The sequence below is a fragment of the Acanthochromis polyacanthus genome, chromosome 21 (genome assembly GCF_021347895.1).
Source record: "Acanthochromis polyacanthus isolate Apoly-LR-REF ecotype Palm Island chromosome 21, KAUST_Apoly_ChrSc, whole genome shotgun sequence".
NCBI classification, from domain to species: Eukaryota; Metazoa; Chordata; class Actinopteri; family Pomacentridae; genus Acanthochromis; species Acanthochromis polyacanthus.
The window spans coordinates 4,969,629-4,994,376 of record NC_067133.1 but is presented as its reverse complement, the minus strand read 5'-3'; the positions used below and the strand labels follow the sequence as shown (position 1 = coordinate 4,994,376).

Sequence of the window (24,748 nt, the reverse complement as noted above, 5' to 3'; positions counted from 1 at the left end):
GCTAGATTTTTGGATTTTTGTCATACACGGAAACAAAAATTTTTGTTGCCCATAAATGAGGACAAACAGTTTGGGGAGATTTTTTTTCTCACTTTTGAAAACATTTACAAGAATTATTTTTTTTGCCAAATTTGGGGGATCTTTATTTTTTTTATTAAACTTCTAAGGAATTTTCTTCCTGAATTTTTGGATTTTTTTCAGACGAGGAAACAATATTTTTTGCAGCCCATTCATGAAGACAACAGGAGGGTGAACATCCCTTTAGATCACCGAGAAAAAAAAACTTTATTACCCATTTGTAATATTTCACCAGTGTTATGCTCTTGCACACTGCACAAGTCAAATGTACATAACAGAACTGCCGTCGCCGGCATTTACAAAGCAGTCTTACTGGAAATTAGTGCAGTGGAATGTGACCGAGAGCCTGTGGAGGAGGAAGTGTTCATGCATCGCAGGTTGTAGAAACAAGTCGGACATGTTCTAGACAGACGCTGTGCTCGGAGCACGAGTGCAGCTCAGTTTGCATATAGTCAAGTTTTTGATTTATCCAATAAATGTTACATAGAAACTTAAATCCCAAGCTAAAGAATTCCGTTAAAATGTAACTTAAACTGCGTTAAAGATGAATGTTAAGTTGTTATCCTGGACATACATGTAACAGATGAGAAAAGAAATCAACTAAAGCACTAAACTTTAAATAACGCTAGGACTGCAAAATAGGCACGTATGGCAGAAAATACACAGCTCCAATGTTACAGTAGATGTTAGTCTATACACGAGATGGCAGGGAGACGGGAAAACAGTGCTATGAAAACAATCATTCTCTGTGCAATCGAAAAGGAACACTCAGTCAAAATAAACCACAAAAAGTTGAATAAGTATAGCCTCGTTTCGCAAACTAAGATGAACTATGTTCTGATGGATTCTGCAAGCGTTTTGTCCCATGTTCACAGAGCATGCTGAGGTGACGGTAAACAACTAATAACTGATATGAAACGACTGCCCTAAGTGGAGGGGAAACAAAACGTAAGCTGAGCAAATATGCACACATTTGTTGTCTTCCTTAGTAGCACTGTCCGGTTAAATTAGATGACAAAACTGCAACGACTTTGTGGGGGGGAGCGGTTGCAGGTTTGTTTGAATGCAGCCACATGTAGCAGACTACAACTAGACACACGACTCGTTTAGAGCAAAGCATACGCACATTACACTGACCGAGCATGAGTGTCATCCAGGGAAAACGCCGATCAACCGAGAAACGTGATCGCAAAGGAAAACGGGTTTATGCGGAGTGTCGAGCTGAAGACTTGGTAGAAAGGAGGCAGAGAGTCTGTCGGGTGGTGGCTGTGTTTAAATGCTATAGATTCCCCCACTTCTCCGGAGGAGGAAACTGTTCTAGTGTGCCGCTCTCACTGTGCTCCTGGTCTCCCATGGTGAAGGTTAATGTGTACTGCAGCTGGACTTTCTCCTGAGGAACACAGACAACAGACAGGAGAAGGACAGAGGGATTGTTAAAGTTCTAGTCAGTAATGGAACCTCAGAATCAAACGTATTAATCAACCACAGACCAAAGTTTAGCTGTACTTTATTGGAAAGTTTTCATCAATTTCAACTAGAATCCTATTCAAACAAAACAGTGCCACTTGAGGGGGTAAAATATACCGTTTGTGATTTTGATATGAAAGGTTAAAATCTTGTTTATGCTGGGCAACTCAACATCCTGCTCTTTGAAAATAGTAGTTTGGTCCATTTAGACCACATCCCCACTAGACTGTTCATGGAAATCTTTCCTTTAACCCTCCTGTTGTCCTCGTTTACGGGCACCAAAAAAATTAAACCAAAAAAATTCTCCAAATTTCTGAAAATTTGCAAAACATTCAGGAAGAAAATTCCAATAATTTCTGAAAAGTTTCCCTTAAAAGTTTTATTTTTTAAAAAATCCCCTAAATTTGGCAAGAAAATTCTTGTACATATGTTCAAAAAATGAGTAAAAATCTTTAAAAAAAATCTAAAAATATCTAAAGTGATTCCGTATATATCAGTAAAACTTCTAATATTTTCTTTAAGAACATTCACATAAAAAACAACCAAAATCCATTGAATTTTGCTGGATTTTGGTTCATTTTTAAATGATAAACTACGTTAAATAAATTGAATTTATCTTCAGAAATTTCTTGCTCATGTTTTGTAAAAAGATAATTCCTTAAATGTGAACATTTTCAGAATGTACTTTTTTGCACTAAAACAAAGGAAACATTGGGGGTTGTTATGTTGTGATTTTACTGGTCATTTGAGATCAAATTGGGCTGAATGTGGAACCAGAACTAGAATGAGTTTGACGCCTCTGCTACTAAATGTTCACCTACCTTGTCTGGGTTTGCTAGCAGCAGAATCTGTGTGACAGCAGCAGGAGGAAGGATGGGGTTGAAAGCTGGGAGCTCTGTCCCTGACGGCGGCTGCAGCTTCACGGCCATGGACTGCAGATGAGAAACAACAATCTTTGAGGCGGTAAATCAGCTGCAGTGTACCCGATTTACTCCACCTGGTGGAGCACGGAGGCCTCTAACCGTCTGGGTGCCGACCTTTGGAGCAGTAGTCTGGAAGTTTATGTTGGTGACGGGGACGGGGGCCGAGGACAGCATGGAGATGATCACCACCAGCACGTCGGGTCGACACGGAGGAGAGTCCCGAGCGAAGTGGAAGAGAACCCGCAGACTGTGTCCGTCAAACACAGTCACAGGTAACAAACTACCTGGAGAAGGAAGGGACAGACAGATGGATAAATCAGCCAAACACACTCCATACACACAACACATCACAACTGTAGTAAACAAATACTTATCAAGAAAAAAACGGAGAAATATCACGTTATATGTAGCATCTGGGACAACTGGAAGCTTTACATATGATTTGTGTATTTCTTCAAGCAAAGAAAAAGACACTTAAATATTAGCTGGAATACTAAACCTGCAACAGTAATTACATTTCTCATCTGCTATTAAAATAATCAAGAACTATTTTGATATTCTAATAAACGGGGGCTTCCTTCTGCACTTCCAGGCGGTCTAGAAATAAGATGAAGTGATCTCCCTTTACTTACTGGGCTTAATGGATTCTATCGGTACAAAAACATCAGTGAGGGTCACTTCTGCAGGAGGAGACTCGGTGTGAGCAGGAGACGTGTCCAGCAGTGTGGCTCCAGGGCTGGGCTGAGAGCTGGGGAGAGGGGCAGGATGTTCGGGGGCAAAAGCCGGAATGGGGTTCGGGGTAATGCTGCCGCCGGACTTGCTCTGGAGATCTCTCAGGGTTGGTTTAGACTGCTGCTTGTCCCTGAAAGCAGAAGAATTAGAAATTTATCTTTGTGTTCTTATGGATTGTTCTGTTGTTGTTGTTGTTGTGTTTTTTTTTTAACATGATGCTCTGTTAGACTTTTGCAGCACAAACTTAAAATAATCTTCTTTTAAGCAGTAAAATATGTTGAACACTTATAATAGCTCAGACAAATCTTTTTTTTTTTTACAGTCCTGTATTGGTCGTTGATTCAGTTCCTCCACAAACAACTGAAAAAATGCTCAAATCGGCAGTATTGGTGTATTTAATCGTTCTAAAAAACACAAGTTAGAATGACGATGGGAGGAGTAAAGGTGCTGCAGAAATGTCTAATGTTTAAACGACAAAAATCCTCTACCGACAGTGGCTGATATCATACTGACATTAACCCTCCTGTTGTCCTCATGTACAGGCACCAAAAAATATTGTTTCCTTGTCTGAAAAAAATCCAAAAATTCAGCAAAAAATTCCGCAAATTTCTGACAATTTGCAAAACCTTCAGGAAGAAAATTCCAATAATTCCTTAGAAATTTCACTAAAAAGTTTGATTCTAAAAAATCCCCTAAATTTGGCAAGAAAATTCTTGGAAATATTTTCAAAAAATGAGTAAAAATCTTCCAAAAAAATCCTAAAAATATCTAAAGTGATTACATATATATCAGTAAAACTTCTACTATTTTCTTTAAGAACATTCACATAAAAATCTACCAAAATCCAGCGAAATTCGCTGGATTTTGGTAGATTTTTTTATGAATGTTCTTAAAGAAACATTTTAACATTTCTTTTTTTCCACCAAAAAAGTTCAAAGATTTCCTAAAATGTTGAAAAAAATTTTTTTCCCACATTTTCAAACTTTAAAACGGGTCAATTTTGACCAGCAGACAACACGAGGATTAATCACATATCTACTCCAAATCACACCCAGCAGATACTAGAACTCACAGCATTAGTCCAATCTTGATGCTTTTTTCTCTATAGTTAGCAGTAACATCACTTTGCTTCACTTCTGTTTAATACCATTTGACCTGAAGGCCCTCTGGAGGTAGGGACTGCTGCAGCAGCGTCTTTCCCAGCAGGTCCAGCTCGTCCAAGGCAGAGTTCCCGGGGGTGGATCCAGACGAGAGGGGCGGCGGGTCGGGGCTCAGGAGGAGACTGGGTGCTGCTGGGATGTCTGCATCTATGCTGTCAGAGGACTGGAGAGAGACGGTGAGTGGAGAGAAAAAAAAAAAAAAAAGGGTAAACATGTCTTGATAAGTTTCAGTTACGCTCACTCACCTGGAAGGAATCCCATGCTGTGGAGTCTTCGGGCTGCGAGGGAGGGTTGGAGGCGTGTGTTCCTTCACTTAAACCTGTGTGATAAACAACGACTAGGATTATTTTCATGTTTACTTTTTGACGGTTTCAAATGTGGACTGTGTGATTCAACTCCTGGACGTATTTTGCACAATTTAAACGACTATCCAGCAATCTAATAACGATGCATTTTTTTCTAATATTCATCTGTAGCAACTCTTTGTCAAGCTAAGTAACTTTAAATACACTTAGGTAGAAATTAGTGGCATCTAGTGATGAGGCTGCAGACGACAACGAACTTTCCAATTGTGCAGGTGGCTGCAAAAGAACACAAAGGCTCTAGAGCAGGGGTCACATTCAGCCCAATTTGATCTCAAGTGACCAGTAACATCACAGCATAATGACCTATAAATAACCACAACTCTATTTTTTTCCCTTTGTTTTGGTGCAAAAAAGTGTATTCTGAAAATGTTCATATTTAAGGAATTATCTTTGTACAAAACATCATAAACAACCTGAAGTTTCTTGCATAAAGTAAGTTCAGTTTCAACAGCATTTTGCCTCAGTTTATCAAACATTACAACTTACAGATCACAGAGTGTCTACAAAAAAACTATGAGCAATCTAGTATTTTACTTCATGATCAAAACAACTTGTCATGGTCTGGAAATGATTTGAAATCTATAGTTTCATAAATTTATAATTTGCAGTTAATGTCTTCTCTGTAATTGTTACACTCTACAAAGTCGTCCCGTCGTCCCTCTGGAGGGCCGGTTTTTTTTTTCTAGAGCCAGAGTTTAGTTTGTCCGTTCTGGGCTGCTGTAGATAGACTGAGGTGCAACATGACAGACTCCACAGATATAAAAGGCTAATTCTAACCAACACAAATGTTTTGTTTAAGGTGATTATATGTCAATGTAAACATAATAATGAACAATAAATCCCCTAAATTCCTAACGGTAGACCTTTAATTTAACTACCTGATAAAAAATAGAGAGTTTGACATTTTGTTACCAAGGGACATGAGCTCGTCGTCAAGGAGACTGATCCCCATCTCCTGTGAGGGGGCGTTAAGGCTGTCTGTCGGAGTGGGAAACTCGGGGAAGGAGGGAGGTGACTGAGGTGAAGTGTCCAAACCTGAAAGATCCAGCAGCGCTGTCCCTCCTCCTGGCAGAAACAGATTCAAGACTTAGTTCTGGAGACGTTTCAGTCTAAAGCCAATCTGCTAAACCGATCTACGTGTTTCTGCGCTTCACCCACCGGTTTGTTTCTGTGCGTTTAAGGTGCTGTTTCCGTTCACAATCTCCCCCTTCACCTGCTGCTTGTACAGGTTGATGACGTGAGTCAGGCTGTCGTTGGCCTGCAGGATCTCCGCTGGGGAAAGACATGAAACAATTCTAATTACGGACATGATTGACTGTTGCAAAGACTGTTTAGCTGAAATAGAGACGGTATGTAAGGAGCTTGAAGTACAAAGTGTCCTCAATCACTGAGTGCTGGTCTGGTTGCCGATCTGCAGCAGTATCATTCTTGATTTATCACGTTTAATAACATCTGTCTTCAAGTTACACCAGCATGGCAACATAATGTGAAAATAACAAAGATGAAGATAAATAATGCTCACCCAGAGCTTCGTCATTGTCCTCCGTATCACTTGCCAGCCTGAACAGTGTCGGCCTCATTTTCTCACAGCGCTGGTACAGGTCCTGACAATAGAGCAGTAAACGCCTGCAATCAGGTATCCGCTTTACACCTCAGGCTACAGTTGTGCACACAGAAGTGACTCCTTTTAGCCCACCTGTATCAGCTCAGTGTTGCTCTGATTGGTATTGCTGCTGTCGTAGTCCTGCAGCAGCTGAGTCAGCAGAGACACGCTCTCCTTCACCTCCTGGATGGCGTTCACCCGTTTCGACACCTTCTCCGCTCGCTTCTGATCCTACAACGGTTCAAAACAGAAACATCACAAGCTGGGATCCCGAATATTCAGATCTCAAAATAAATATTTGGATATTCGGGTCCAGCCCTAGTTCTTAGTGTCTTTTTTTTTTTTTTTTCTACTGTGCCTTGTGTGTTTGCACCGGGGTCTGACAGAAACGCCGTTTCAATCCCGTCTACATCCTGTACATGCGGCAGAACTGACAACACAGTTGGCTTTGGCTTTCTAACTTTGAAAGGGAGAAAGGAGGAGGAGGAGAAATGGTTACCTCTTGGACCATTTCTTTGATGAGTTTGTTGGCGGCTTTTAGGTCCTCGGGGTGCGAGCTATTCAACAGGCGAGACAGCATCTGACAAAGCAGACAGCCATGAGGTGAAAAACGAGTGAACAGGTGGAGAGAGAAACAACAGTGTGCACAGCGGATAAGAATCTGACTCAAACAGGAAATTTACAATATCTTAATTTCATATTACTGAATATCATATTTTCTAGGACAAGTTTTTACTTTTGATTTCTCCTCGTCCTCAAAAATGGCATTCTTGGGTCTGGGTGGAGGAAGGCTCAGCAGTTTGTCAGGCGGCAGCTCTGGGTCTTGTTTAATAATACCTGATGTACAAGCACAGAACATTAGTTTTTATCTACACCATGTGCTACATCACTATCATCACACAGCACACAGCCTCTTACCTTGCTTCTTCAGCATCTGATATGCATCTGAGATCTTGGCCTCTTCAGGTAAACCCAAAGTCCAGCTGTAGATCAACTCCAAAACCTTCTTTTTACTGGTTCGGGCGACCGTGAGCCCAGGTACTGAGTGGGAAAGTGGAAACAACACCCAGGTGATTCACATGCAACAGATACACGGTGGAATAAAACGTTTTAAATAATAGACACACATTGTTACCTTTGGAGAGACCACTTTGATGAGTTCATTGAGAAAACGGAACTTGCCCACTTCACTGTGAAACCTTTTCCCACAGTTCTTCATACACGTCTCCAGGACCTTTTCATGTAACAGGGCAAAAATATTTAAAAAAAAATCAGTGTGATCTAAAAATTCTGTTGAGGCCAATGTTTAGTCTGTTTCAGATCTGAGCTCACCAGTAAAGCCTGCATGGCCTCCCACTCTTGTGGAGACTGGATCTTGTGGGCCAGGAGCCTGGTGGCCAGCTGAGGTCTGCAACATGAACAACACGTGAAAGTAAGTAACAAAATGAAGTAAAAATAATAATAATACTTCTTTGACTTTAAACAACAGCAACATATGATGTGATTTTTGATTTTTTCACTTTAAGTTAACACTGTTAGCAGTCACATTGTCTCCAAAAGCATTTCTCAAAATAGCTGAGAATGACAGCATATTTATATTTCCCAATCAAATATGACATGATTTTTTTTTTTTAGATGGAACATGCACGTAGTAAATACGAAATACATGTTTTAGTTTTCTATCACGGTTAGCAATCACAATCAGTTTAAGTTCAACAGGCAAAACAGTCGTTCTTTGGCAGAAAAAAATATTTATTTCAGCAGCCAGGATCTCTGGCATTAACAAACTTGAATTAGCAAAAACCAGACTGTAATTACAGAATGATTCACAAACAACGTCCAGGCCCTGGGGCTGCTCTTACCCTTCCAGATCATTGTTGAGCTGATCACAGAAAGCATGGATACTAGTCCAGTCTGTGTCTCTGTTCAGTGGATTTGTGGCTCTGTCTGATCACACAACAGAAGTAATGGATGTTATTTCAGCTTCACTGCATTGTAACAACATGTTGTTCTGATCTGTGAATACATAAGCATTGAGTTTAGCTGCAGTAATGTGGTACTAAATGTTTAACTTTGACTTGACATTGTCATTTGGGTCAAATAAACATCGGCTATCCTGACCTGTTCAGTTGCTTCTACACTTAGCTGACACTTTATTCGACACTCCTACCTAAAATTAGTGCACTCTTTTTGTAATTAAAAATACAAGACATTAGGTCAATGCAATATAAATTAACACATTTAAACAGAACCACTAACTACAGCTTCCAAAAATGACTATAATACTTAATTCACACCTGCCTACAACAGTTTCTACAAAAATTAGAGTGAGTACGTCCCTGTGCAACATCTTTTAACTGTAAAATAATTCCAAAACGTTCTCGCGTCACAATAACTGCATTATTTCTAAGTTGAACAAGAAAGTATTTCCTCCTATGGACAATCAAATATAAATGCAATTAAAAAATATTAAAAATACAAACTGAATGCTACAAAAGTGAATTCACCTGTGATTACTTCAACAAACCGGAGTATATCTGGGATTTCCATTTATCCTAACATGGATATAAAGTGACCTGTGAACCGCAGGTGCACTATTTTCACAATCTAGCTCTGAAAAACACACCGGCAACTGCTTCAGACGTGGCAAAGGAGTCATCAGTGGAAATCTAAAATTCTGATACAACTCAAACAGTGTGAAAAACAAAGCATGAAGTCAACCTCTATGGACGTCACAACTTTTCTAAAGAATATGAGAAGAGGCCTCGTCAATATTGGGAGCACATCCTTTGGTCAGATGATAAATATATTGAGCCTGGATGAGGCTCAGCATGTTGTGGTATTACTATGGGGAATGTCTGGTTCTGACAGTGAAGCACGGAGGTGGGAGTGTGATAATAAGACGCAGCACAAGAGCTAAAGGAGGGAGATGACATTTATAGATGGCATGGATGCCTGTGGATATATCAAAGTACTGTCTGACTAGTTGACTCCCAGTCGGCAGAAGCTTGGTACAAGAGGAAAATCCCAGTATGCGATTAATCCACAGCACACAGGAGTTTCTAAAGAAAAAAATTAAAACTACGACCTGACCAGGTGTCTCACCTGACTTTAACAAATAGAACATTTTTGGAATATTTTAAAGAGACAGATTGAGCAACACAACCCCTTTAGAAATAAGCAGCTGAAAATAATATCTGAAGAATGACAGAAAATGTATCCTCCATTCCCAGGAGGATTTAGACTGTCATCAAGAATAAAGCTGGACAAACACAACATTTAGATCTCTGTAATGAAGAGTGTCCTGACTTGTTGAATACCTGTTCCCTACTAAGAAATCTGTATTGGAATATTGCAAATATAAACGGTTTATTTTTCATTTTACATAAGAGACAATCCCTGCTGTTCAGCTTAGAAATAATGCAGTTATAACAAGGTGACACACAGTCTGAACCCATAATAACACACTGAAAACGTGCAATAATTGCTCATAAATGCATCTTACTGTTCACTACACCCTTGCTGTTACTTGTGCACATGCTTACATATTCATTTGATTTTAGTTCTACACATGTATATCTTTTTGATTTCCAGTGACCACTACAACTCATGCTACTATTGTAAGTTTGTAATAAATGTATTTTCTTGTACATTGATAACAAAGGCATCATATCTAATCTCAACTTAGAATCATCTGACATCTAACTGTTATTGCACCGAGATGTACTCATTTCTATGTTGTCTAATTTTACCTACAAGTTGCTGATATATCCACTATTGAGTGTCTTCTTTAATTAATTACAGCATCAATATTTAGACACATGGTAGCTATCATAAATCAGGACAGTGAGTCAGAAATTAACATGCATGAGCTCAGCAAGCCAGAAAGCCCAGGAAGGCCTCCAGGCTTGCTGAGTGACTTCATAATTCAACATTTATTAGCAGTGTGCCACATAAACCAGCATGTCACTGAGGAAGCAAATACACAGAGCAGCTGCTAAGACACTCTAACGTTAGCTAGCTAAACGTGTCACAGTCTCGATCTTCTTACGAGGTTACCGGTTTTCTAAACTCAGAATCTAATCTACGTGACTAAAAATGGTGCCCTCGTAATGTTGTCGCCACAGCCAGGCTGAGCTACCGAGCCGTAAAGCTAAAGCTCCGCTCGGTTGTGTGTTGACAGCTGGCAGTCACAGCTCCGGAGCTATCGGTTAGCATCCTGGATGTGACGGCGGGGTCCCCTCAAACGGGACGCGGGCAGCCGTGTGCAGCTGTCAGCCCGCTTACAACAGGTTCCACGAGATAATTTATCAGTGTCCGGGCCTCCAGACAGCGTTGCCTCGGTGAAATAAGTTTAAAACACTCACTGATACGAGACTCCAAACTCTCCGCATCGGGCGGCGCAGCCATCACTGCGAGATTTATGTGGAGCTTCAGTCTCGCGAGATTAGCAGAGACACGTAGTGAGGCGGAAGAGACGCAGAACTAGAAAACTTAGAAATAACGCTGACATTTACTAACAGAAAACACACCTGCTTTTCAACTATTATGGGTCAAATAAAGAAACAGTTGAACAGAGGACGAAAATATATTCCTTAAAATACTGTGAGGAGACATTAAATAACATAATCAAGCTTCTTTAATCATCATCAAACCTGATGATCCTACCAAATATTCATTGATATTGAGGATTGCACATTTTTTTAAACAATGCTATTGTTCTTTTTTTATGAAAAACAATAAAAATGTAGTAATTTTCTTTAATTGCTGAGAAGATTTAGTAATCATGATCTCAATCTGGAATATCTCAGTTATTAGTAACATTTATTTTGATGCATTATTATTTTTGAGCGGTATTAGAATAAAGAATCCCACGCTTTAACTTATATGTACTGTTCTTGTATGTGTTATGCACTGCTTCAGCATTTTAACCTGCTGTTTGGCCTGTTACCTTATTTTTCCTGTAGAAAAAGCACAAAATATGAGATCACTTTGAAAATTAACAAGTTTATATATTTTTTAAACTGTCACAAACACACAACATACATCTTTAAATTCAAAGTCTTGATTTTTGCATCTGGATTGTGTATTTTTTCATGTTTCATAACCCCTTGCTACACTTTAACTTATCTTTAAGCTCAATTTGAAATTTTCCTCTTTTTGTGGGTTTAGATGATGCCACGAGTTAGGTGTGTTGCCGAATTGAATATTTATTTTTGTTTATAATATGTATGTTTTTTTCGTCCATTTTTGAGCTGCATATAAATATGTATAGAAACGTGTTGTTTAAAGAAAAATTTGGTTAAAAAAAACTCAAATGCTTACTGTTGCTTATATGCAGAAATGCATCGCATCTTTCTATATCTATAAATAGATCTATAAATGTGCATTTACACACACAAATTTCTCAATACACACATAAACGACGACTCGGACGCCCCTAACAACATCTCCAAACCATTCCCATTTTAGCAGTTTACATTTATTATATTGGCCTGCTGTTGTCTATAAAGCAATAGAGAAGAAAAAAATCTGTATTTGCTGCACAGTCTGGTGAAATAGGTAAAGTAGTTCAAATGACCACTTTAAAGCCAAAACTGCAGAATGGAGGCATAATAACAAAGAAAGTACATTTTCATCCTGGCATTGGCATCAAAAGTGACAGTTTTAATGGGTTTTTAATGGGCACATTTTTGTATTTAAAGTCCTGTGTGTCAGTTTTTCTGTATGCACAATTTAATATTGAAGTATTATGGGCAATAACGTTTCAAAATCCCCTCCAAAAATAGACACCTTTCCCAAAATTTATGTTGTATAAACATAGCCAAAATGAGCAAAACAAAAAAAAAGAAAAAAGAAACAATTGAAAAGGACAAACTGTAGCTATTTAGGCTGCACGAAGATAAAGATATTGATAATATGACATATGCATGTCTTAAACATTTTAAATATGCATGAGTTCAATGAAGTTAACTGGTGCACAACAAATGATGACGACAAAAATTAAATAATGTCTTATGTTAGATAAACATCTACCCCAGAGATGCTATGATTTTGGCTTTTCAGAGTTTTACATGCCAAATAAACAACCAGAGTGCATGAAAATATTATAAAATCGGGTATTTTAACCACGAATGTGATTATAAAATCTACACGTGGATGGAAATAATTCTAGTAAATAATTTCTATGATCTCAGAGCTTCGTCAAATCAGAATGCAGAACTTTACCGGAAGTTAAACACCTTCAAAATTAAAGCAAGACAGTTGGCGCATATATGTTTACCAAATAGAATATTTTTTAAAGAATTTTGTATAATAATTAAAGTTAATTTACTTGAGTTCCATTCATAAACATGTTTCACTTTATCTCCTCGTTTTTTGGTTTTCAATACTGGAAAGATTAGTTTTATTTTAACCTGTTTGACCAGAAGTATTGCTAAACAATTGCTTACTTTACAGATTTTTAACAAAACAATTGGGAATATTTTTTTAAAAAGTGTTACAAACATGACATTTTTTAAGATTAGATTCAACAAAATCCAATCAAATGTGCAAACTCAGTGGGAAAACGCATCATAAATTAACGTTTTCTATTTAATTGACAATTGATTTGATAGTCATGGCACAGAATCATTGCACAAATATTAACCAACTGCCAGAAATACATACTATTTAGAGAAATATTCCTCATACTGTCATTTATTTTATATTTTTCCTTGTCTGCACCACAAAAAACAGCATTTAAACTAACTAGAGGGGATATCTTGGCTCTTTAACTCTTTGTGCACTGATGGAAAATGGCAAAATCTGGGAAAATGTGCTGTTTTAATGAAGCTAGTTTAATTAAAGTGAAGTATTTTACTGCCATATAGTGACTAGAAGACGTCTGCCAAGATCTGCAGCCGGGAAATAAACCTGTAACCAGAAACCTCCCCTTCCTAATTATAGAGGAGCCGCAGCTCTGCAGCGCCCTCCAGCGGCAGCTATTGTGCGCCTCACTGATTGTTGAGCACAACAAGGAGAAGTATGGAGCGAGTAACGGGATTTGGTTTAAACCAGGACCTGTTCTGTCACAAGGAGCTGGAGTGTTTGCAGCAGCGTAGGTATCAGGAGGACGTCTGGACATCTGGTTTATTCTGAGGAGCTGGATGATGGTTTATAATGGAAGCAGCGACATGGAGCAGTGAGAGGAGCTGCTGAAACTGTTCGTGGCTAAAAGCGATGCAAAGTGGCCTTACGTGCGCTGGCACCTCAGTATTTTTTTGACAAAGCAGCATAAAAGAACAAAGCGCAAGTTCCTTCCTGCCTGCCGCTTCATTTGGCCGCAGGTTTGTGCGCTGTGGTTTTCGCAGATGCTGGCTTCCTGGATCAGTCTCAGACCTGCCAGCTGAACTTCATATCTAGCTCATACGGTGCCATGCTGACCCGGTCCGCATGTCAAAGCTTGGAATGGCATCACCAAGGGTCTTACAGGACTGGTGCCGCGTCATGTGCGCCGACTACCCCAGTGTGGACATCAGGAACATGTCAGCCTCATTCAGAGATGGACTCGCTTTCTGTGCAATCATCCACAAACACCGCCCTGACTTGATGTGAGTAGTTTCATATCGCCATGTGGACTCTGCACTGTTATCTTGGCTTCTCTGTGTTTTACCTGCTGTGGATTTTTCTGAACACTGTAAACGTTAGTTTCTATCCTTATACGCTGTTGGAATCCTGGCCTGAGATTCAACTGGTCTCTTGACAGAATTCTCCAGACTGACTAACGTGCAGTCTAATCTGGAGCACTGAGGCACCTGGATAGTGTCGAGGACTAATCCTTTGCTTAATCTGTCCCCGTCTCTCTTCTTAACCTTTTCTCGTCCAGTTTAATGGGATCGGATGGTTTGTTTTTACCCTTTACCTACAACTGACACAGCTGACTGAGAATCATCTCTTGTAATCTCTGATCGCCCACTTGTATAATGCTTTGAGTCTGTCAATCTCTGATTTATCATCACGTACAGTATAACAGAAGTAAGTTCATCCCTGTTTGGTGTGAACCTAGGACAACCACAGTGAATGTATAGTCCTGACAGTGAAGCACAGTGATAGAAGTATAATCATAGGTTACAAAAGCTGTTGGTTAGATGACATTTATAGATGAGACCATGAACACCTGTAGATATACTAAAATACTGGTTGACTAGATGACTTTCAGTCTGCAGAAGCTTGACAGAAGAGAAATATTTTAGCTTCATAACCAACTGAAGCACACTGCCAAAACCACAAGTTTCTAAAGAAGAACAAAGTGAAAACTGATGGTGACCCTGATCAAATTCAGCATGTTTTGAGTCTGTCAGTCTCTGAGTTGTCATCATTTACAGCAGACTACAGAAGTGAATTCATCCCTGTTTGGTGTGAACCTCAACAGGACTACCTGACAGTGAAGCACAGAGGTGGAAGTATAATCATAGGGTGCAAAATGTGTTGGTTAGATGACACTTATACATGGCACCATGTCTGCTTGTAGATATACCAAAATACTGAAGTGTTTCCAGTTTGCAGAAGCTTGACAAAAGAGAAATATTCCAGCTTGATAACAAACCGAAGCACACTGCCAAAATCACAAGTTTCTAAAGAAGAAGAAAGTGAAAACTGGTCGTGACTCTAATCGAATGCTTTGAGTCTGTCAATCACTGATTTATCATTTTTTACAGCAGACAACAGAAGTGAGTTCATCTTTGTGTAACATCACTGTTTGGTGTGATCTTCAACAGGACTACTGCAGTGGATGCATATTTCTCACCCTGAAGCAAAGAGGGGGAAGTATAATCATAGGGTGCAAAATGAGTTGGTTAGATGACATTTATAGATGGCACCATGACTGCCTGTAGATATACCAAAAATACTGGTTGACTGAATGACTTCCAGTCTGCAGAAGCTTAACAAAAGAGAAATAATCTAGCTTAATAACAAACCCAAGCACACTGCCAAAACCACGAGAGTTTCTGAAGAAGAACAAAACTATGACATGTCTCGTGGCTCTAACCAAATTAAGCAATTTTATGGGTTTATAAAGAGAAAAATAGAGAAACGCAGTCCCTCCAGTGAAAAAGCAGCTGAAAAAAGTCGTCAATGAAGAGATGCTGAGGAGGACTGAGGCTGTCATCAACAATAAAGGTGGACTACTGTTCAAAAGTTTGGGGTCACCTAGAAATGTCCTTATTTTTGAAAGAAAACAATTTTTTCAGTGAAGATAACATTAAATGAATCATAAATACAGCATAGACATTGTTAATGTGGTAAATGACTATTCTAGCTGGAAATGTTTAATGGAATATCTCCATAGGGGTACAGAGGAACATTTCCAGCAACCATCACTCCTGTGTTCTAATGTTACATTGTGTTAGCTAATGGTGTTGAAAGGCTCATTGATGATTAGAAAACCGTTGTGTAGTTATGCTAGCACATGAATAAAAGTCTGAGTTTTCATGGAAAACATGAAATTGCCTGGGTGACCGCAAACCCTTGAACGGTTGTGTACAACATCTGAAATTAAAGATTTGACTCTCAGTAATTCTGACTTCTGTTGCTTTAAGTTTTTATTGTGAGGCCTGTATTTTTAATTAGACATTAGAACAGATGCCCTGCTGTTCAACTTAAAGTAATTCAATAACTGTAATGTGATACAGTTTAGAATTACTTCCCATTTCGGTGATATTGCACACTCACCACTTACTGCTGTAGTACACTGTGGCTGCTGGTTTGTTTTGTGTCTCATCATCATCAGCTAATCGATCTCTCCATTTTCCTCCTCTTGCTCCAGAGATTTCAGCTCCCTCTCCAAAGATAATGTTTATCAGAATAACAAACTGGTGAGTCATTTCCATCTGTGCATCCAGCATTCCTCTGACAGCTCTGTGTTCGACATACATTTATTACCGGCATAAATCACAGTCAAGTCTTTTGCCGCCATTCTCTGCTCATCTTTTTGGGTCCGTAGGCGTTTGAGGTTGCAGAAACAAAGCTGGGGATCCCTGCACTGCTGGATCCACAAGACATGGTTTCCAGCGAAGTGCCCGACTGTTTAAGCGTCGTCACCTACCTTTCTCACTACTACTACCACTTCAACAAGAAGGCTTGTGGTGTGTTGAGTAAAAACTGTCCTTTCAGTTTAATAGTTCTTAATTGTATGCTTTATTTCGTAGATACTTAAAGCAAAACAACCAGCAGAGGTTTATTTCCCTCCTGAAAGCCTCTTCACCAAGATACATGACTGTAGGATGATATTTGTGGAGTTTTGAGCTGTTTACAATATCTACAAATTCATACCTGGTAGAGAATTGTACTTCTTTATCACCTCCATCACGAGTGGCATTTTTGCTGAACTGTTCTCTGTTACTCTTTAAACTATGTAATCTGAAAACAGCCCACTTCCTTCCTCAAATCACAATTCTATCTTAACATTCTCGTTTGCCAAACTATGCTCCATTTGAATGTTCTCTCATGGCTTTGCAGGTCCTGCCAGGTCTCCACACAATCTCTCGAAGAGTAGAAGTTCTGATGGTCTGAAACGCATGAAGGTAATGTGTCACAGCCTGGTTTTGTCTTAGCAAGTCATCTATGTATTCCAGATCCTCTGGTGAAAATCGTTTTGTTTTGTTTTTTTACTTTGGTAACATGTCCATATGGAGCTTTTTTATTTGCTTGGAGACATATAATGACCAAATGAAGTATTACCATCTTGAAACTGCAGTGTACTGAGAACAGACCGTCCAATCCAGTCCATTTGCAATATTCTTGTTCGGAATTGGTTTCTGGTCTGAACTTGTATGACTGAATAACTCCATATTGCAACTTGAAATAGTTAATTGTAAAGTAGTTTTGCCGTTTTTGAGGAAAGTCGTAGATGAGCTGGTGTGCTTCAGTTGCAGATCTGCACATTCGAGAAAGAGTGTAGAGTTACATTTAAGCCATTTTTTTTTTTGGAAGAAAGGGATTATTTTCATGGAAACAGCTTCTAAATATTTAACTTTGATACACAAAGATGAGTTTTAAAGCAGTGACCAGAGAGGGGTTTGAATCATTCGAGTGGCTGGTTTCTCTTCTCTTTTCAGAACCTGACTGATCTGGAAACCAGACGAGAAGGTCACTTTCCGAACACAAAGCCACATAAAGTGTGTAGTTTGTGTTTCAAGCCTGTGCACCTTATACAGAGACATTTCGTAGATGGAAAGGTTTACCATCGCAGCTGTTTCAGGTAACAGCAGCTTGTTTTTTCTGCCTCTATTTGTGTGGATACACCCAGGTAATGTTCATCTGGTTTGGGTGGGCTGCAGTTGAAACATAAAAATGCGTATCAAATGACCTCTGTAACCATATTTGGCTCAATATATAATTGCGGGACTTTCTGTATCATAGTTGACATTTTTGCTATTTTCAGACAAAAAATCAACATGGCTGCCTATAATCAAACACCACATGGCATTTTCACAGACAGATTCTTCTAAATATTATAAATACAACTGAGTAAAATTGAAATGTAAAGTTATTTCTAACGATATTGTAGTAAACTTGTTGTCATGCCATAAATCCACACTTGACTCACACACTACTTTATATTGAATAACTCAGAAAGCCTTGGAGTCTTTCAGTCTTTTCTTCAGGAGGAAATGACATCATGTGGAGCAGGTCATGTGATCTGGAATTAACACACATCCTTGAGAGGAGTTTTTGTAACGGTAACTTAGTTGAAAGGGGCGGATAGAATTTGTTAATTTCCATATAAAGTTTGATATATTGGCAGAAAAGAAATATCTGTCATGATTATCTCAACTTAATAAAAAGAACTCAATCAAAACAGTTTTTGAATGAGCTTTATCTTTAGCTAATTAGAAGGTGGTTTTTATTAAATTTGGATGGTTATTTAGTTGACATTTTAGTGATATCCAGTCATTTTTTGTAAATAAGTGATTATTTCCATCATAAATAATTATGAGATTTATGAGGACATGATCATAATGAACACAAAAAACATTAGTTTCATTACTTTAAAAAAAATGTATGCAAGATATATCCCATGGACTTTAAAAGTCCCTCAATTATATATTGAGCCATTTAATATCTATGCTTATCTAATAGAATCTGGATCTGCACTCAGCCTTACAGCTAGAGATGGAAACTGATTTTATTTTTGTTGTTGTTGTTGGACTAGTTTGTTGTGCATTTGGATGACAAACCCAACTGTGTTAATGATTTTTATCTTTCAGGTGCAAAGTGTGTCACAGCACTCTTTTAGCGGACTCTTATACACGAGGAAGTGATACCGGCTCCTTGATCTGCACTTACCATACTGCAGACGGTAAAAGTGCTCACATCAACCTCAGTCAGCGACCTGGATCTACTGATAATCAGCCCGAATCCAGGTTTCAGGAAGTTTTCTTTTCTCTGGCGGGATTAGCTATCACGAGCGTCCCTCATTACACGATAAAACCAGAGTCGCAGGTCAGACTGGTTTGTAAAACAACAGAAGCAGACGAGAAGCAACGGCAGGAGAGGAGCCGAGGGATTAAAAGCAGAGAAGACTCATCTGTTGGACCTCCTCGTCTTCTTCAACCCGGCGTTAAGGACAAGACGGTGCAGGGAGGTGAGCAGAGTAAACCTGCACCTACAGTAGGAGACAGGGAAGTGGAGCAGAACGTAACAGAAACCCCTGAGCTCTCATCTTCAGAAGGCAGTCGTCCTGTTCCAGCCCCCAGGCGGATGTTAGACTCCTCTGGTGTTCCTGTTCCTGCACCCAGGATCAAAACATCCCAGAAGATGATCAGCTCCCCAGCTGCAGGTAAGCAAACACAATCCTGTTTTACTGTAAACGCTCAGCTCTGATCATTGTGTGTACACTCGGTGTGTGTTGTGGGTGTAATTCCATGTCTGTGTTGATTGATTTTTTTTGTTTTCTCCTTCGTTTTCTGTGCAGCCAGTTCATCCAACCCAAGTAAATCTCCACCTACTTCATCTCACATGTGAGTTCACACAAACAGTCTGTTCTCAGTTTGCTTGGAGCACAAATTTTAACTCTCTGCTGTATTTCTCTGAAGTCTTTTACACAATCTCCGCCTCCTTTGTTCTGCACATTTTACCTCTTTGCCTGCCTACTTCTCTTTTACATTAAATAATTGAAGCAAGCAGAATAGTTTATATATTTTTCATATTTTTATTCTATTATTTCAATTAAATAAAAAGTTATTTGATAAGGGATAATGCGTATTCGTGAACATCTATTTAGACATCAATAGATATAAATATGCCGGATTATAACAACAATGCTAATTTACATTAGTCCTTAGGCAGGTAAAAAAATGAACAAACATAACAGTAAAATATGGGACAATAGGTCACAATAAAAGCACATTACAAAAAGCACACAAAGAAAACATAACAATGAAACATACAGTGCAACACAGAACCATAAGCCACAATAAAAGCACATTACAAAAAATACACAAAGAAGGTAAAGTTCAGTGGTCGCAAGACTGGTTCACTTTCAGCCGCTGTTTAAGGTGAGTTTTGAAAGTTGGTAACGTGGGATATACAGTCAAGCCCGAAAGGATTCATACCCCCAGCAAATTTTGACTTACATTTTTTTTTTTTCCCCCACCAGCAAGTTTTTTTTTTTTTTGATTGGAAATGGCACAGGTGTCTCCCAAAAGACAATATGATGATGTACAAGAGGCATCATTTTGGGAAAAATAATGTCTTTGCTTTTATTTACATTTACAAGTAACTTTAAGTTCAAATTTGCTCGGGGTATGAATGATTTTGGGCTTGACTGTATGTATGCAAAATTAGTACTGGAAATAAAGAAAGAGAAAATGTGCAAAAAAAAGTCTAAATATAACATGTAACAGCGTCTAAATGTTAGAAAAATCCTCAAACACAACCTAAAAAGAGCCTCATAAAGTGCTGTCTTGATGATAAATTACTGACCAGCTGGTGGAAAGACAGTCCACGCTGTAATTAATAATAAAGCAAAGAGTTACAGGGATAAACAGTAACTAGTATAGCTGAATAATACCCTGTCTCTGTTGTGTACATTTTCATATTCCTGGGCTTCTTGTCGCAGCAGCCCTAAAGCACAAAGCAAACACCCGTGGATGACCCTCGTTCATCCTGGACCTTGGACTCGGCTGCCTCCAGCTCCGGCTCCTGTACCGGCTCCTCGATCCAAATCTGTCTCTCACCTGAGCGTGTCATGGAATAGACCCAAGATGCCTGCTCCAAATCCCTTCGAAGAGGAAGAGGAAGACACCCAGGGAGAAGCTGCTCAACATGAATCTGCAGACCGAACTAAGCTCTCAGTAGCCCCAGGCCATTCAGAGAACGGTGGGAACGCAGATGTGGAAAATCCTGCCGTTACGTCTGAGGAGAATGAAGCGAAACCACCCGAGAAACCCATTCTACCGAAGAAACCAGATTTCAGTGAGGGTGGAGGAGATGCAGCACGTGATTCAGAAAAGGAAATGAGTGGAGTTGTAAACAAAGTGGAAGCTTCTAGTGAACCGCATGGGGATGGTTGTCAGATTAGTTCATCAGCTGCGACTGAAGCAGCACCGAGGATGGATAATAAGAGTCATGCTTTACCCAGAAGTCTTTCTGTGCCATCGATCCCATCTCACCCGACTCCCTCAGCGCCAGCTGGGCTGAAAGAGGCAAATGAAGGCATCACATCAGAGCAAAATAAGGTATCGATCAGAGATTTGAGCTTAGTTTTTTGTATATTTCATTTGCAGTCACTGATGTATGACAACAGTATTTCACTTTGTAGAGTCAGAATGACAAGTTTGTTCTCTGTGTTTTTTACAATTTAATGTAGGCAAGACAATCATATAAAGGACTTAAATTATATATTATATTATATTATATTATATTTTGGGATGTCTGATAATATTGGCCCACCGATATCGGCCCGATATTGGCATAAAAATGTAATATCGGTCAATATCGTTATCGTTTATTTCCTGTCATGAAAACCGATAAAACTCTTATTTTGTGCAGACAATGTTTACATTTGGAAAGCCTTGATGAATTTGAGAACGCATCCAAAGGGGCATCATGATGAATCTAGGCATGATGTGTTAATTCCATGACAGGAGATATGTGATGTTACCTACAATTAGTTAAATAACCCACATATATCGGTATCGGTTGATATCAGAATCAGAAATTGAGAGTTGGACAATGTCAGTTATTGGCAAAAAGGCCATTATCGGACATCCCAAATTATATTATATTATATTATATTATATTATATTATATTATATTATATTATATTATATTATATTATATTATACTTTCTTTCCATTTTTAGCTCGCCTGTAAAGAAAACCCTTTCGATCGAAAACCTGCGCTGACCAAATCAACGACGTTTCAGGATCTCTCCTCCAGTCGTGGTCCTGCTCCTGGACACGGTTTCCCACTCATCAAGAGAAAAGTACAGCTACAATGTGGAACAAACTCAGAAGACCTGTTGTTATCTGTTGTTCTAAATGCATGTTTGACGGAACACGTTGCTACCCAGTAAAGACAGTACACAGTTGTGGTGTAACTTCATGATTGATTCTGGATACATTTTGTCTCACATTTTTGGATGTAGTTGGAGCCAGTCTGACTTTTATTCCTACATGTTTGTTGACAGGTGCAGACAGACCAGTGTGTCTCTACAGAAGACCTCCAGGTGCAGATGAGAGAAGTGGATCAACATCTGGAAGCCCTGGAGCAAAAAGGAGTGGAACTGGAGAGGAATCTGAGGGACTGCAAGAAGGGTACACCTCACTGATCCTACGAGTTCTGGACGAGATTATTTACTGGAGTCAAATCATTGTTGTTTGCAGTTTGTTTACCAACAGTGTAACACATTTATCTGTGTCATTTATGAGTCAGATAAAGAGGAGGAACACATGCTAACAGAGTGGTTCTGTCTCGTCCATGAGCGACGTGTTCTGACGCGCCGAGACACAGAACTGGTTTATCTGTGAGTAAACGGCACAACGGTTTGACTTTGATTTCCACTGCTGTTTGTTCCTGAAAATGTTTTCTAAGTCTTGGGAAAAAGTTTTTTCTTGTGTTGTTCTTTTTACCAGAACAAAGCAGCAGAAGTTAGAGGACAGACAGGCAGATGTGGAGTACGAGCTCCGATGTCTCCTTAATAAACCGGGTCTGTATAATCCTGTGTGCAGCTAACATATTTGACAAAATAACAATTATTTATCTCAGTAAGGTGGGGGATTTGGGAGAAAACTTGTTAATGATTCGAGGATCAATCACCTTTCATTCAGATCTCAATGTAATTAGTAGATCCATAGTTGCTCGTTTTAAAGTCTGTACACAGCTAAGTCGAAAATTCATGTCAAGTTTTGATTTAAAATGAATTTTTGTTTGACCAGTAGGTTTCTGATGACATGAACAGGTGACAAAGGAGAGTAATGCATTGTGTTCGAGATGTTTATGATACATTTGCATTATATCTGTCACATTTTTAACCAAAAATGACCCGGTGAGGTCATTTTCTGGCAATATCTTGACAATGAAAAGTTTATATCAATTAATTTTCCAGCTATTCCTCAAAAAACTTTTTTGATATCCTTCCATTTAAATTTTTAATTTACCTTTTATGCTTTTAAAGTAAATATAATGTCTGTATTACTACCCCAAGCTGTTTATCACTGATAATATCATACAAGAGGTGATGGAGGGACGAAGAGCAGCAACAGTTACAGGACAAGAGTGGAAAAACGTCAATATAATGGATGCTGACATTTTCTGCTGTTGTTCCGTGTATTATTATTCTTTTTCACACATCAGAATGTTCAAAATCTGTTATAAAATGAAAAGCAAACATATTTCAAACATGAAGTAATTCTTGTGTGGACAAAAATGTAACACAAACAGTAATACAAATTATTATTCTTAACCAAAATGACCAAAAAAAAATAGCATAAAAACACATTCATTCTTTTACGGGTCATTTTTGACCCACTCATGGAAGAGTCAACTTCTTACCTGGCAAAATAAAGGTTAAATAAAATAATAATGATCTGAAACGCCACCATCTGCTCCTTCAGAGTGCGACTGGAGTCAGGAGGATCGAGGTCGAGAGCAGCAGCTGATGAATGAGCTCGTGGCCATCATCGAACAGAGGAACCAGATCATCAGCTGCTTGGATCAAGACAGGCAGAGGTACATAAGAGAAAAAAAAATAGTATGTTTAGTTTTCACATTCATAGATTTTTATCTAAATCCACCTTGTTTTTGTGATTAGGGAAATAGAAGAAGATCGGCTTTGGGAAGACATGAAGAAGAATAAATGTAAGAAAATTACTTTATTCCACAAAGTCCCCCTTAAATATCCCCCTTTTTAATCATTTAATAGTGTTATTGTTTTATTCTTCTCTCTGTTTATGAGAACGTCCTGCAGTTAGCTGTGTCGTCTCTCCTCAGGCGCCCAGAAGGAAGGCACTAAAGAGCTCAAGAAGTCAAAAGGAAAGTTCAAGCCCACAAAAGTGTTTAAGATGCTGAACCATAAAACAGAGAGCAGCAAGGACTCCCCACAGAAAAAAAGCTGAAGAGTCGCCGTTACTGCAGACTCTCTCACAGACGACGCTTTCACATGACAAGAATGTAAAAGTGTATGAGATATTTAGTAATGTCATGTTGAAGCACAGATCAGTAGCTTTCCTCAGTGTAAATATTATCGATGTACATTTTCTCTTTCTCTGTGTCTTTACTGGCTCTACCTGCTATGTAATAGATGATTATATATTTTTTAATTTTATTACATTCTTGCATTTGTTGAAGTACACAATAAATATTTGTTTTGGACATTTTCTGTCTTGACTGTGAAGATTAATTGTATAGTTTAGTATTAAATCACGTTGATGAATCGCTGTTAAATTCAGCCAAACAGTCAATCAGGTAAATCCATTTTTTGTTATCAGCTGAGCAAAGTCGTACGTGGTTCTCACCTCCTTCACCAGTGTGGATGTTGTTTCTATTATCAGTTTCAATATTTTATTTTTAAGTACACAACACTGGAGAGCAGAGCTCAGAAATTCAATCAAAGAGCGAGCCAAATTTGTAGTGCAACAACTTTTTATGGAATCATCTGACATGTTTTGCAGTCTTTCAATTTCTTATTTGTGCTTGTTTAGTTTCTAAAAATTAATTTATGCTCATATTATATTAAGCTGTTCAGAGATAACATCTTTTATACAGGATAATATGCTGTTGGAGTGGCTTGAAATAAAGTCCAGATAAAGTAAAAAGCATCACTAAGATCAGATATACTTGAAAATCTGAGGTCTGTTTTTGTAAGTAAACATTTTTCCACTTGTCTAGCTCCTGGACAAGTGGAACAACAAGTATAAATACACAGAGGTTTGC

General features: G+C 38.8%; 2 protein-coding genes across 5 annotated transcripts; one reads left to right on the top strand and one right to left on the bottom strand.

Moving 5' to 3' along the window:
* Positions 1 to 260: 260 nt before the first annotated feature.
* Positions 261 to 10,797, bottom strand: LOC110961190 (ADP-ribosylation factor-binding protein GGA1-like). Its single transcript, XM_022208715.2, is given in 18 exon segments — positions 261 to 1,468; positions 2,367 to 2,477; positions 2,583 to 2,752; positions 3,101 to 3,330; positions 4,348 to 4,523; positions 4,606 to 4,679; positions 5,638 to 5,787; positions 5,884 to 5,997; positions 6,248 to 6,329; positions 6,422 to 6,559; positions 6,828 to 6,908; positions 7,065 to 7,165; positions 7,247 to 7,342; positions 7,345 to 7,369; positions 7,464 to 7,562; positions 7,661 to 7,736; positions 8,191 to 8,275; positions 10,696 to 10,797. Coding segments are annotated over 18 exon segments (1,962 nt in total). The 5' UTR covers positions 10,739 to 10,797; the 3' UTR covers positions 261 to 1,357.
* LOC110961189 (MICAL-like protein 1) lies at positions 7,649 to 24,187 on the top strand. Of its 4 annotated transcripts, none has more exons than XM_022208711.2 (16): positions 7,649 to 7,760; positions 13,201 to 13,920; positions 16,137 to 16,185; positions 16,314 to 16,455; positions 16,829 to 16,893; positions 17,428 to 17,570; positions 18,580 to 19,151; positions 19,287 to 19,332; positions 20,436 to 21,051; positions 21,678 to 21,800; positions 22,005 to 22,131; positions 22,250 to 22,340; positions 22,450 to 22,523; positions 23,431 to 23,545; positions 23,628 to 23,674; positions 23,807 to 24,187. In XM_022208711.2, exons 2-16 carry the CDS (start codon positions 13,763 to 13,765, stop codon positions 23,929 to 23,931), a joined length of 2,493 nt encoding a protein of 830 aa, XP_022064403.2. In that variant the 5' UTR covers positions 7,649 to 7,760; positions 13,201 to 13,762; the 3' UTR covers positions 23,932 to 24,187. The 4 variants fall into 4 exon arrangements, with proteins under 4 accessions (XP_022064403.2, XP_022064401.2, XP_051796891.1 ...); XM_022208709.2 differs by having other exon boundaries at positions 20,433 to 21,051; XM_051940931.1 differs by having other exon boundaries at positions 20,433 to 21,051; positions 23,772 to 23,864.
* The last annotated feature ends 561 nt before the right edge of the window (positions 24,188 to 24,748 follow it).